Source organism: Ahaetulla prasina, chromosome 8, assembly GCF_028640845.1.
Source record: "Ahaetulla prasina isolate Xishuangbanna chromosome 8, ASM2864084v1, whole genome shotgun sequence".
Lineage (NCBI taxonomy): Eukaryota > Metazoa > Chordata > Lepidosauria > Squamata > Colubridae > Ahaetulla > Ahaetulla prasina.
In genome coordinates, this window is record NC_080546.1 from 80,276,907 (window position 1) to 80,290,274 (window position 13,368).

Genomic DNA, 13,368 nt, shown 5'->3' on the forward strand with positions numbered 1-13,368 from the left:
TAATCAAGAATTATAAGGTACAACACTTAATGATAGTCATAGTGAGAAGAGAAGAGAAGAGAAGAGAAGAGAAGAGAAGAGAAGAGAAGAGAAGAGAAGAGAAGAGAAAATAGAAGTGAATATACAATAGAATAGAAAATAGAATAGAATAGAAAATAGAACAGAACAAAATAGAATAGAGTTGGAAGGGACCTTGGAGGTCTTCTAGTCCAACCTGCTGCTCAGGCAGGAGACCCTCTATCATTTCAGACAAATGGTTATCCAACATCTTCTTAAAAACTTCCAATGTTGGAGCATTCACAACTTCTGCAGGCAAGTTGTTCCACTGATTAATAGTTCTAACTGTCAGGAAATTTCTCCTTAGTTCTAAGTTGCTTCTCTCCTTGATTAGTTTCCACCTGTTGCTTCTTGTTCTACCCTCAGGTGCTTTGGATTATGCTCAATGGCTAAAATGCTTCAACATCATTTTAATTAAAATGGGCAGTCGGAGGCAGCTCTTTCTCTTAACCAACTTTTGCCATTCAACGAATTCTTGGTTATTTTATCAGACTGAGGAGTACGGGATCTTGCACATGGAAGAAACAGGCAGGGAAACCAAAGAAGCTTGAGGGACCAAAAAACAACAACATTCAATCAGATCTTCCAACTTCTCGTGAAAAAAAAAGTAAGATCTAGAGGGAGAAACGCAGAGAGCTGGAAAGCAGGTTTGTTTAGAAACCCCTCTTGCAATTTAGAGAAGGAGTGATTTTGGCAAGCAAAGGGAGCAGGGTGGTGGCGCACCAAGTTCTCCAGCTCCGTGGTGGCGCAATTTGTGAAATCCAGGTGGGTTTAGCACTCCAGCAAGTAGCGGGGCAGGGCCATGCCTTCTCGTGAGAGAGGCTGGGGCTTGGTGGGGAAGGGGAAAGGCTGGGTTGGTGCTTCTCCGCCTGGCTGGATAAGGGCTCTGGCGCTCAAGGCTACGGAGGAGGCGGGTGCGGGCAGTTCGGGGCTCTCAGGCATGGCACGAAAGTGGCATGTTGCAGTGTTTCTGCAGTCGTTCTTAAGTGCTCATGACCACGGTGAAGCTGGAAGATATGTAACTTTGAGACCTGTAAGTACTTTTGGTACTTTCACTTAGCGAATGTTCAAAGTTATGACATCCCTACCAAAAGTACTTACGGATCTCAAAGAATGTTTGTAACTCGAGGACTGTCTTATGCCTAAGGATATTTACTCATGTGGTATGGCTCTATTATTATTATTATTATCCGTCTCATCTTTTCTATTACCTTCTCTTATTGGTGTCATTATTATGATTATTATTACTCTGTTGCTTTGCATGTACAATATTCTACTCTATTCTATAGCTGTCAACCATAATGATGCTCCATACAACTGTCTAATCCAAGGGTCCCCCATCTCTGCAGCCCATTACCGGGCCGTGGCCTATTGGCCACTGGGCTGTGTGAGTGGCTGGCCAATGCATGTGAACACACACCCCTTTTGCGTTACCATCATTGTGCATATTGCATGGGCACTAGCAGCTCCGTTCGCGTGCGTGCATACACGCATTGTTGTGGTCCGCCAGCAGCCTGCGGAGCTGGCAACGGAGTCAGACAGCGATGAGGCTGAGGTGAGGCCAGGGCCATCGGGAAGTGAGGTGCGGACTCCAGAGCCTCCAGAGACTGACAGTAGAGAGGCAGAGTCACAGGAGGAGCCTGTTCCGAATGCATGCATGAGAAGAGCTGCCAGAAGGCAAGAGCAGCTCAAGCAAAGAGGACAACTCGCAATTAGGGCAAGAGATGATTGGCCCCTCCCATAAGGCTTAAAACAGACCAGCAATGGCGTTTGGGTTTTGCCAGAAAACGACGTTGTAGCTGCGTCTTCTGCTTCGTATCCATCTTTGTTTTTGTGGCTTCTGGACATTTGCCAGGAAGGGCCTTTGGCAGTTTGCCTAATTGGACTAAGGTTTGTGAGATAACTGATGAATTTGTGTTGGGAGGCATTTGTTTTACTTTGAGTTGAACGACGCTGGGAATGAAGTAATTCCCAGCTGTTTGAATAAAGTTTGTTTTTCCACGGACTAAGTTTATTACTACCTATTTGGGTCTGGGTTACAACACGCATAAAGGCACCTCCCCCTCCCGCTCAGGGCTGCCAACTTGGAAAGGTTGGGTAGCTCTACTCTAATCATAATGCAATTACATTTTGGATTACGGCATTGAATTGAATGCAACTAAATCAACATCAGTGGGTGACCAAGGACGGCAGTCATTTGCATTTTTGACGTATGTACTTTTGTCTAAAAACCACGTATTTGTGTGCTTTTATTTGGTTTGGGTTATGCTGTTGATATAAAATGCAATGGAGGTGCATATAACTGCTTTGTCCTTTGCAAATACAGCCCATCCGTGCTCTCCATTAAAGCAGGCATCTCCTTTGGCGCTGACACCTCTTAATGAGGTGTCTCATCAAAGCAGCTGCCACTTTTCAAGTTGTAGGGAAGGCTGGGCGGAGGGGAGAAAAGAGGAGCTGCTTTAATGTCAGGCAGAGAGGAGTTGTACTCAGGGGAAGCTCTTCTTCCAAGCATTATAAAAGCACACAATCTATATGTCACACACATATGGCGTCTCATTAATGGTGGATGTATTGAACAGGAGCGCCACCTGGTGGGGGATTGCTGTTAAGGCCACTGCCACACAGCCTATGGATAGTAGAGTAAGGGTGGTTGAATTGGGGTGGTTTATGGATGCGGGCAAAGTATTTCAGGCACAAACCCACAGCAGCCGTGCAGTTGCATCTATGACAGGAAACCCATCTAGGACTCAAAAGAGGATTCACACACACACACAATAATTTCATTTTTGTTCTGGCTCCTGAACTGACGCCAAAACAGCTGGATGTAATTTGCCAAGATTTTCATCAAGCGATGCAGCAAAAAAACCCAGTCGGCTATCAGAACACTTTAGGAATGTGGCGTCATTCTTTCAGTCCCTCCTCTTAACTCTTTGATCTTCAGGAGTGTGCAAAGTTGCAACCGGAGCAACAAAGGGAAGCTGCGGTCTGTCTTGTTCTCTTCAAGACCCCAGCTGACGGGTTTCCGTATCACTGCCCGGATCCCTGAATCAACATGGACTAGGACTGTGTTGGCGAACCTATGGCACGCGTGCCAGAGATGGCACGCAAAGTTCTCTCTGCTGGCTTGCGCGCCATCGCCCCGGGTCAGATCTCTGTGGCGTTTCTTTTGTGAGCTTCCGTTTCCCTGCAAACGACAAAACAGAAGCTCACAGAAGAAAAAGATCTTACCTCTTGCCGCGCTGCCGGTCTCGGGATGCTCCGCCTCCTGCCAGCCAGCTGGTCTTCAGGTCTCTGCGGGGCAGGCGCGCATGTCCATGCATGCGCACATCTGGGCATCCGCATAACCACGCATGTGCGCGCGTGCACCTTTTAGTTTGGGCATGTGTGTGCGCAGTTTGGGCACTCGATGTCTAAAAAGTTCGCCATCATTGGACTAGGATAGGGGTCTCCAATCTTGGCAACTTTAAGACTTGTGGACTTCAACTCCTAGAGTTGAAGTCCACAAGTCTTAAAGTTGCCAAGGTTGGAGACCCCTGGACTAGGATATATTACATGATTCTATTTCTTATTTGCCCAAGCCATTCTTTAATATAACCTGGCTAAAATATCCTAATGTCAGACTCCGGGGCGGGGGGAGAATCACAAAAGGGGAGCGGTTGCCATGGCAATTGACTGAAACGCCATCTCTTCAATCAAGTTGCTATGACCGCCATCTTGTTTTGTTTTTTTCACCTCTCTGCAGACACCAGTGTCATATCTATGTTGCCATAAAATGAAATGATGCACTTTTGGGATTACAAACAGGCCTATTTATCCATAAACTTATTTAATAATGTCTCAGAGGCTAAACAGAAATATCGCTCATTGCCAATTTTTTGGGGTTATGTAAAAACAGTCAGGATTTTTATGCACTATGTGAAATGTAATTGTGGACATATGACATTAACAGTCTGTTCAAGTGATATGTTGTAAACATATTTTCAGACAAGCAACCAGATTTCATTATTCCTTAAGAGGTAACAGATTTAAAAACACACACAGACACAAAAATAAAACAATTGAGTTCTTGCAACAGGAATCCAGAATAATATATTTTAAAGAATTGGTGGTTTAATATACATGAGTTACTGATTACATGTTCAGAGCAATACAATTTTTTTAAAGTATTTAAAATGTGGCTGACATATGTGTTGGAATACCATATTTTTGAAGGAACTTTAATAACAAGATACCCTGTTTATACCTTTAGATTCCTCACCAAGTTATCTTGCAACCATTACTGCAATTATTCCCCTCTTATGGGATGTCATGGTAATGTTATTTTAGAAAGATCAATCTTTCTAAATGAGAAGCCAGCCTTTTGAGGTAGGCCAGTTTCAGAACTGGAGAAATTCCCCAATTATTGGGGGGGGGGGGAGAGAAAAGATTAAACCTCAAGTCTACCCAGTCCAAGGATCACAGCTTCTATGAAAAAAAGAGGCAAAAATGCAAACATGATCTCTAGGAAGATTCTTGATAGATTCACTTACTTGAGTATGTAAAAGACTTCACAATAGACCTGAAATTAGGTCACCATCATATTTTTCCACTACCATGTCCCTTTCCAAGTAGTAGAAGGAGGCATAATGAAGACCAGGGACACTAAATTGACTTCTTCTCTTGAATGTGTATGCCTAGCATTGCCCTTTCATTGAGGCTACCATCTTGGGCATACAAAGATCCATACCACCACCAGATGGCAGCAATGACACACACAAAAATTAAGTCTTTACTGCCATCTACAGTCTTGGCTATCCAGGATTTTGCAGTTCTGATACAGACTGTTCGATTCATATGTTTTGCTTTTAAGCTTAAAGACTCAGTTTTAATTAAAAAAAAAATAAGTTGTAATCATATTTTTCTAAAAATTTAATGCACACCCTATAAATCAATTATCTTTGGTCCAAAGCAATAGTGAGACTATATATTTGATTTTTTTTAAAAAAAGCAACCAGTAGCATGCACGCACATAGCCATACAAAAAAAAGTATTTATATAAAAAAAAGATCCAAATATTAGAAGTAAAAATATCAGCTATCACTGCTTTTAGCTAAAATGTTTGCTTGATAAAGATCACTGCACCAAATCCCTTAACCAGCAATTCAGTGCAAGCTCAGATCTCAGATTCACATTTTGTTTATCTCTGCTACTTAAGGTAATTTTGTTTCTCGTCAATCCTTTGTTCATTCCTTTGTTCATTCCTTTTTCTTTTCTTTTTCTAACTCCCATCTGATCACTCAGATTATTTGCAGACTTGCTAACCTTGTTCTAATATTCAATCTTTTTCTTTCTATGGGCAGAGAAAGGGTAGGTAGATAGATCTTGAAGTAGTGGTAAAAATTTCCCTCAGTCTGAGGGAAAATGCCATCACCAATTACTTCCGAAACTATCGCCAAGAAAACTGCAGGGTCTTGTCCAGATAAGTTAACATTGACTTGAAGGCACACATATATATACAGGTATAAATAATACTGTATATGCCATGTATATGGTGAATGGGGCTGTAAAATACCAAGCGAATTCATGAATTGTATACGTTAGAATGTAGGTACTGCAGGAACCTTTGTTTTTCTACAAAAAAAAAATGAAACGGTGTGTGAACATTTGAGTTCCTTCCAGTGGTGGGATCCTTCCGGTTTAACAACCGGTTTGGTGATCGCACGCTTTGCGCGCACCCACGCCAGACCGCCCACACAGTTCAACAAAAAATCACCTTCCACGTTAGTGCTAGGGAATTAAAACAGCTGAGGCACGGCAATCCGCTCTGCTGCAAAAATAAAGGTAAGTAAAGCGCAGGGGCAGGCGGGTGGGCCCAGCTGATCATTGGAGTGAACCAGTTTGCTCCAAGCTGATTGTCGGAGTTACCGGTTTGCCCAAACTGGTCGAATCCCATCCCCAGTTCCTTCTGATTATACAGATTTAAGGGCACATTAGTTCTGGCATTAAATGAAGTCAGAGTCTCAATTCCTTAAAGAGAAGAAAATGCATGTTCCAGTAGGTAACCCTGTGAAACATTCTCTTAATGCAAATGTGTTTCAAAAGTCTAAGTGGTGTATATTTCTTATACATTTAAAAATGAAAGATGGTGTTTTATTTAGACGGTCATGAACAATGGAAAAGATTAGCCACTGTCTACCGTGTCTACTGCTGAAATAAAAGTTCTAATTCTTATATCAACAGTTATATAATTATGTAAAAACCACAATGTTACGAACATATTTCCATGAAAATATAGCTATATACTTTTACTGGGTTTGATCTTAACAACAATTGGCATCTTTCATTCCATTTATTACAGTTGGACTTCAAATGCCCTAAATAAGCACCATCTTGTGATTATACTTCAAAAGACACCCACACCTGCAATCTTAAACACATCTACTCTGTATTAAGTCCCACAGAGTTTAATCAAAACTTGGTTGCAAACAAATACATACATGAATGCAGCCTCAACATATTGCGGTTCTCAAAATAAATCCTAAAAGTCCAATCGCAATATATTGAATGTCGGCCTCCTAGCCCACTACTCCCTCCGAATTCCCGCAAAGGAAGTGATGTCACAAGCTATGTAAACAATCTTTAAAGATCAAGAAACCTTAAAATGCATCTGAAATTTTAAAATCATGGGTGCATTCATTTGGTTTTTTAAAAAAATGCAAAGTTATAAAAACATACTAAGGGTTGTCAGAGGCATTCAAAACAGTTGTTCACATTATTTTAAGTGTAGTTTGAGGTATTGCTGGAACAGGAGAAGGCACCGTAGACGCAGATTGATCGAGATGTACAGAATCAAAAAAAAACAAAACCCATATCCTATTGGAGAATCTACTTTCCTATTGGAGAAAAAAAATGTATATGGATATAGCATTATGTATAAATTCCACACATACACACATCCAAAATAACTCTGCAGTAAATTATTTCAAATAGGAAATAGTAAGGTATACATTTACAATCTTGTTTTCCCCTATATATTGATTGTTACTTTCGAGCAAGGAAAACAGGTTGTTCTATTAGTTAGCCAAAGGTTAATTACCTGGAATTGGCTTTCTCCAGCATGCTGATGTAATTTTAGTATAGTGAGTACCTATATGCAGCATAGAATTATCTGCATTTATTAATAATTTTTCTTAGTTCTGAATAGATCCCTCATTTGAGGTTTTATTTCCCTAAAGATACTGTAACCCTTAAAAAAGGACTATGAATGCTAACAACTGCAGCAAATATTAAGAGATATGGGAATGATTGGATATAAAATGACGTAAGGAATTCTATACACCCTAACCAAAAGCCTTAACATCATTAAGGGAAACTATTTGTGTTAAAACAGTGCAACCAAAGAGCATTGGCTTTAAAGAAAAAAAATCCAGCCTGGAAAATTATATATTGTCTCTTTACTTGATTTATCATTTTATATTAAATTAAATTTGAATTTAAATCCATGGCTGACTACATTCTGAAAAGGCCCACTTACTTGGGCTTCCGTTCCTTAATGGGGAAGGACTCCGGCTCCGAATTGTCTAAAACACACACAAAAAAAAGTTATTTTGATTCATCGCCATTCCTTTTACTCTAGGAAAAATAAATCTGAATTGAACACATACCATCAGCGTAGAAGGAATGAAAAATTGTAGTGTTTTATAATGATAATCTCAGTGTGCCAACATTGCCACAATTGGAATACTTCTTAGCACTAAGTCTACTTTTAAGGCCTATATATTTGGTCACTGAAGGCATTCATTCTCCAAAGTAAATGAGGTCAGTTAGAATGTTGTGTACTGCCATTTAACAATTATATAGTTGAACTCCCAGAACTCTCCACCTATCATGCTGGCTGGAGAATTCTGGGCATTGAAGTCCACATATCTTCAAGCTGCCAAGGTTGAGAAACACTGATTTAGATGTTGGCATTCCACATACAATAGCTCTACCAGAACTTTGTCCTTGAGCAGTCCATCAATCCTTGAGCCAGGAGAACAATGTGCTGGCATGAGCCTCAGGTCCTAAGTGGGGCCACATCTTCATCACATCACTTAGGTGGCCCCACAGCTGGATGAGACAATTTATTGTCGCTCCCCATTAAGAAAGTTCCTATAATTTTTTCCAGGTATTCCTGGACCAACGAAACTGCAACTCTCTTGCATAAACCATTGAACTCAGAAGAAAACATAATCATTTTGCACTTAGAATTGAACAATCCCTCATCTTCCAAAGTCCCTCTGCATTGCCTGTTTTTAGTAAGCAGAGTCAACCATTGGTCACCTACAACCTTTGAAAGAGAGGTGGCCATTTCAAAGTATGAGAAGTTGGATTGGGACAAACTTGGGTGACGTTTCTTTGATCTCTTAGAAGGAGAAATTTGAGAGTAAGGCTTGGATTACTCTTTACAATCTTTGGTGGCCTCATTCCAAAGATTAGGGTTTCCTGCTAGATGGAGAGAGAAAGCATTTCTATGAGGCCACCAAAGATCGTAAAAATGATAGTTGAATGGCCACACGTGGCCTGCTTTGAGTTACAAGGTTGCCAAAATCTGTGAGAGTTGAGCTATAAATGAGCATTGGAGATTAGTGGACTTCTATAAATTCCTAAGAATTCATTCTCAGGTCAACCATTTTTCTATGCAATGTCCTCATGGCATTGCCTTTCTCCAGGGATGGGCTTCAGATCCTTCAGCAATGGGTTTGCTGCCCTATTGCTGGGTGGGCGTGGCCATGGTGGGCGTGGCCTAGTTGGCCACCTGCACCACGGCGGGAGATCGTTTTTCACCCTCCTCAGGCTCCGGAGGCTTTCCTGGAGCCTCCGGGAGGGCGAAAAATGCTTCCCCCGGGGTCTGGAGGCCCCCCGTAGGCCGGAAACAGGCCTGTTTCCAAACTTCTAGGATCTCCAATAGGGTTAGAGTTAGCCAGCCAGGGGTGGCATTTGTGGGTTCGCCGAACCCTGGCGATCCTTAGCTAGAAGATCACACGAACCCTGCCGAACCCCCAGGAGCCCACCCCTGCCTTTCCCTTAACCTAAACCATAGTGGGGGTATCTTAAAGTGGTCTTCAGGTATTCCCCTTCCTCCCTTAATTGTTTTCCTTACCATCGAATTGTGTTGGCACACCTCAATTAGGGACCACTAATGGGGGGGTTGGGTTTCTCACCAAGCAGAATTCCACCCACGCAGACAACTATGGGACTGAGGAAGTGCAGTAATTCTGCACACAAAATCAGAGTGTTTTGAACCACACCGTTTCCTTATCTCTCAGTCCCGTATTTTGAGTAGTCTTGTTCTTGTTAAAAAATAATAATAATAATGTTGCCTTCAGGGCAAACTCCTGGGAATGCCTCTTATTTTGAACTAGTATGTTGATCGGTTTATGTTACTTTACCAAATTCCGAGAGTATCCTGTACTACAAGGCAGAGGGCTTACACTACGGCTGCGACTGCGGCTCCTGTTCCTGCTTCTGGACCACTGAAATAAAATACAAACCATGAGATAGATCTCAGTTAAGCAGGGATTCTTTTAATGAGTAGACTTTGCAGAAGACCAGGGTAGGAGATTCTTGTGGAAAAAAAGACTTATTCTTGTTTTACTATATTGCAGGACTTGGCAAATGTCTGGAATGTCAGAGTTCCAGAAAACCCCTCCTGCAGAAAAGACTCCGAAGCCAACATCTTTCAAAGTTCTTTTACTAGCATGGGTAAACCAGCACATTTGGATGAAAACCGAAACTGGGGATCCTGGTTCCTCCCTCAATAATACAAACGCCAAAATCTCTACCCTCGTGACCCCTCTGCTGGTCACATGCTCCAATCCTCAACCGTCCCATGTCGAAGCATCACTCCAGCCACTCCTTCTCCAGATGCGGACCCAGCCTGACCTTGACCAGCAGGAAGAATGTTGTTTTGTCTAATCATCCCTTGTACTACCACCCTCCTCCCCTCCTTTCCCACAGAGGAGAAAATGGCAGCGTGTGGAAGCCTTCGGCCTAGTATAGCTTCCAAAGCTGACACTTGTCCAGATTTGCTAGAACAGTCCACAAAGTGAGATCGAAACAATCAAGATGGTGGCTTTGACGGTGAAATCAAAGCTCCACCTATTTTTAATCTGCTGTCTTGACTTCTTTTGATCCTACTCTTTGGGCACCCCAGTTTCCAGATGTCCCCACCCAGCTTGGCCATTGCCAACACTTCTGGAAATTGAACCCATATCTGGAACCAGTAAAGGTTGGGAAATACTGGTCTCCTGCATTCTAGACTCCAGTTCCAATCGTAGCATGCTAATGACCTGGGAATTCCTCTCTAGCAAAATGCTTTTAAAATTTCAGCCTTCCATTTGACGCGCAGCTGAAATTCTAAATCTTATCGCTTCTGTAATCCAATTGACAAACTGTGCTTAACAATTTGTTGGTTTATTGGTAGCGCGCGGGAATGCGCGCTCACTTCGCGAGCATATAGTGCTTCTGCACATGCACAGAGCTTTTTTGATGACGTCTGGGCGGGTGGGCGGAGTCTCCTGCTGCTGCCGCTACCAGTTCGCGGAAACCGGGGCGAACCGGTAGAAACCCGCCACTGCCCACTATCCTGCCAGAGGTGAAGAAGCTTCTTGGATGAGAAGCGAAACATCTTCCAAAGGAAAAAACAAGAAAGTCCAGTTGCCTCCTGAAGGAAAAAAGCACCTTTGGGAGCCTCTATGTTTAAACATTTTAAAAGCCTACCAGAGCACCTCTTTTAGTTACGGCCTCTCCCTTCACAATCACCGAGTCCTCTTCCAGGAGAGCTGGCCAGACATGATAAGCCACCAATGGAGCTGTGAAATCAGAATCATAGCTGCGACGGTACCTAGTCGGACACAAAAGAAATTCAGTTACAACTGAGGTTGCAGGTAGGAGTTTCCCTTATGCTATCGCCTGTCCATCTCGTGTTTCCCCAGGGCGCTCAGAACACCTATCATATTTGCTCCGGCGTGAGGACTAAGGCAAAAATGTCAGATGATGCTTGCAATAAAATGTTGATAGTCTCTCTCCTTGGATGCAAGCGCGGAGGGCATAAAGAATGGCTTGGCAGACAGCGGGAAAGAGCTGCTAACAAGATAGCGATCAGATAAGTGGCGCTTAAGCTTCAGCCAAAGCAGTAACTTGAGAAACATCCCAGACAGGTTCACATGAAGACTCTGGTTCCTACAGCTGTTACAATGAAAGTAATCCTGACCTCTAGGTTATTAGTCTGGCCTACCTTGTAAAAAGCGTAGAACATAGCATGCCAAAATTCTATGTTCTTGGTGTTATGACATTCCCTAAATGGGATGCGACGGCTCAGTGGCTATGACACTGAGCTCGTCGATCAGAAAGGTCGGACGTTCAGCGGTTCGAATCCCTAGTGCTGCTGTGTAACAAGGTGAGCTCCCGTTATTTGTCCCGGCTTCTGCCAACCTAGCAGTTCGAAAGCATGTAAAAAAGGCAAGTAGAAAAATAGGGACCACCTTTGGTGGGAATGGAATGGCATTCCGTGTGCCTTTGGCATTTAGTCATGCTGGCCACAGGACCACGGAGACGTCTTTGGACAGCGCTGGCTCTTCAGCTTTGAAATGGAGATGAGCACCACCCCCTAGAGTCGGGAACGACTAGCACATATGTGCGAGGGGAACCTTTACTAAATAACATGTGGAAGTAACAGAATAACAGAGTTGGAAGAGACCTTGTAGGTATTCTACTCCAACCCCTGCTCAAGCAGGAGACCCTATCTCCTTTCAGACAAATGGATGTCCAGTATCTTCTTAAAAACCTCCAGGGATGGGGCACCCCCAACTTCTAAAGGCAAGCCGTTTCACTGGTTAATTGTTCTCACTGTGAGGAAATTGATCCTTAGTTCTAGGTTGCTTCTCTCCTTGATTAGTTTCAATCTATTGTTTCTTGTACTGCCTTCTAGTACTTTATTAAATAGAATGACCCCCCCTCTTCTTTGTGGCAGTCCCTTGAATATTGGAACACTGCTATCATGTCACCCCTGGTCCTTCTTTTCACTAGACTAGACATACCCAATTCCTGCAACCGTTCTTCATATGTTTTCGCCTCCAGTCTCTAATCACCTTTGTTGTTCTTTTTTTGCACTCTTTCCAGAGTCTCGATATCTTAGTGCTTAGTGTCATCTGCAAATTTGATGAGTTCCCCTTCTGTTCCCTCATCTAAATCGTTTATGAAGATGTTGAAGAATATGTGGCCTAAAACGGAGCCTTGGGGTACCCCATTGTTTACTTCCTCCATGTAGGAAGAAGTGGGATTCAGCCAGTTCAGACCGGTTCGGGTGAACCGGATGTTAGTTTTAATCTGGTTCGCCGAACTGGTAGCTGCAAGGACTGGCTGACCCCGCCCACCCTGCCCATCCCAGGAATATCGACACGGCCCATTTTGGATGCCAGGTAAGTGCAGGGCCTGCGTGGAGGCTCTGGCAGGGCAAAAAACGGGCCTACTGGAAGTACTGGAAGTACTGGAAGTCTAGAAATGTACCTGTTTCTGGCCTTCGGAAGGTCTCCAAAGCCTGGGGGAGGCCGTTTTCTCCCGGAGGCTCAAGGAAAGCCTCCGGAGCCTGTGGAGGGCGAAAACACACTCCCCCCCGCCCCTGGTTCAGGAAGCTGATTAGGCCATGCCCCCATGGCCACACCCACGCAGCAATCGGGCAGAAGACCGATTGCTAAAATTTTTCAATCCCACCCCTGAATGTAGGTGCAGTTCCATTAAGGGCTACGTGTTGAGTGTGGTTTTTAATTTACTGCGTCTCCATTCAGGGAGGTGAATGTGTCTCTGCATCTTTTTGGGTTTTGTTTTGTTTTTATTAGGAGTACAAAACATGCCTGCTTTGTTTCCCTTACTTGTATTCGCTGAACAGCTCTCCATCTGTACCAAAAGAAACATCCAGGGGAGGATCCAGAGTCTGCATGGAAAAAGCTATCCGGCATAACTCTCGTATCAAACTACTGATCATGATGAAGTCAACTCCTGGAAGAGAAAGCTTGGGACTGATATTCAGTGCACGGATGACTTCCTGAAAGCGTATAAAAATATGTGTGGTTATTTCCTAGGGAAAAATAATTGGGAATTACCTCCCCTCCCTGCCCCCCCAAAAAAGTAACAAATGCAGATAGACCATTTGAAACGGGAACACAAAATGGCAGAATGACTAGGTTAACACCAAGTGGCTTCCTATTTTTTTTTTCTTTTTCCAAATTCACATCATCAACATACTGGCATCCATCAGAAACTACGCTGTAATACTTTCCATTTAACTTAACT

General features: G+C 43.1%; 1 protein-coding gene across 5 annotated transcripts in view; it reads right to left on the bottom strand.

Moving 5' to 3' along the window:
- Positions 1–4,135: 4,135 nt before the first annotated feature.
- The window catches only part of SPATA18 (spermatogenesis associated 18), a 38,291-nt gene continuing 29,058 nt past the window's right edge, over positions 4,136–13,368 (bottom strand). For 2 of the 5 annotated variants that reach the window (XM_058193325.1, XM_058193321.1), the window contains 4 exons: positions 12,948–13,120; positions 10,798–10,921; positions 9,468–9,551; positions 4,136–7,616 (listed from right to left, as the gene is read on the bottom strand). In XM_058193325.1, the coding sequence (XP_058049308.1) occupies positions 7,530–7,616; positions 9,468–9,551; positions 10,798–10,921; positions 12,948–13,120 (468 nt within the window). In that variant the 3' untranslated portion in view covers positions 4,136–7,529. The remainder of the gene's footprint in view (positions 7,617–9,467; positions 9,552–10,797; positions 10,922–12,947; positions 13,121–13,368) is intronic. The other 3 variants (XM_058193324.1, XM_058193322.1, XM_058193323.1) reach the window with 3 other exon arrangements.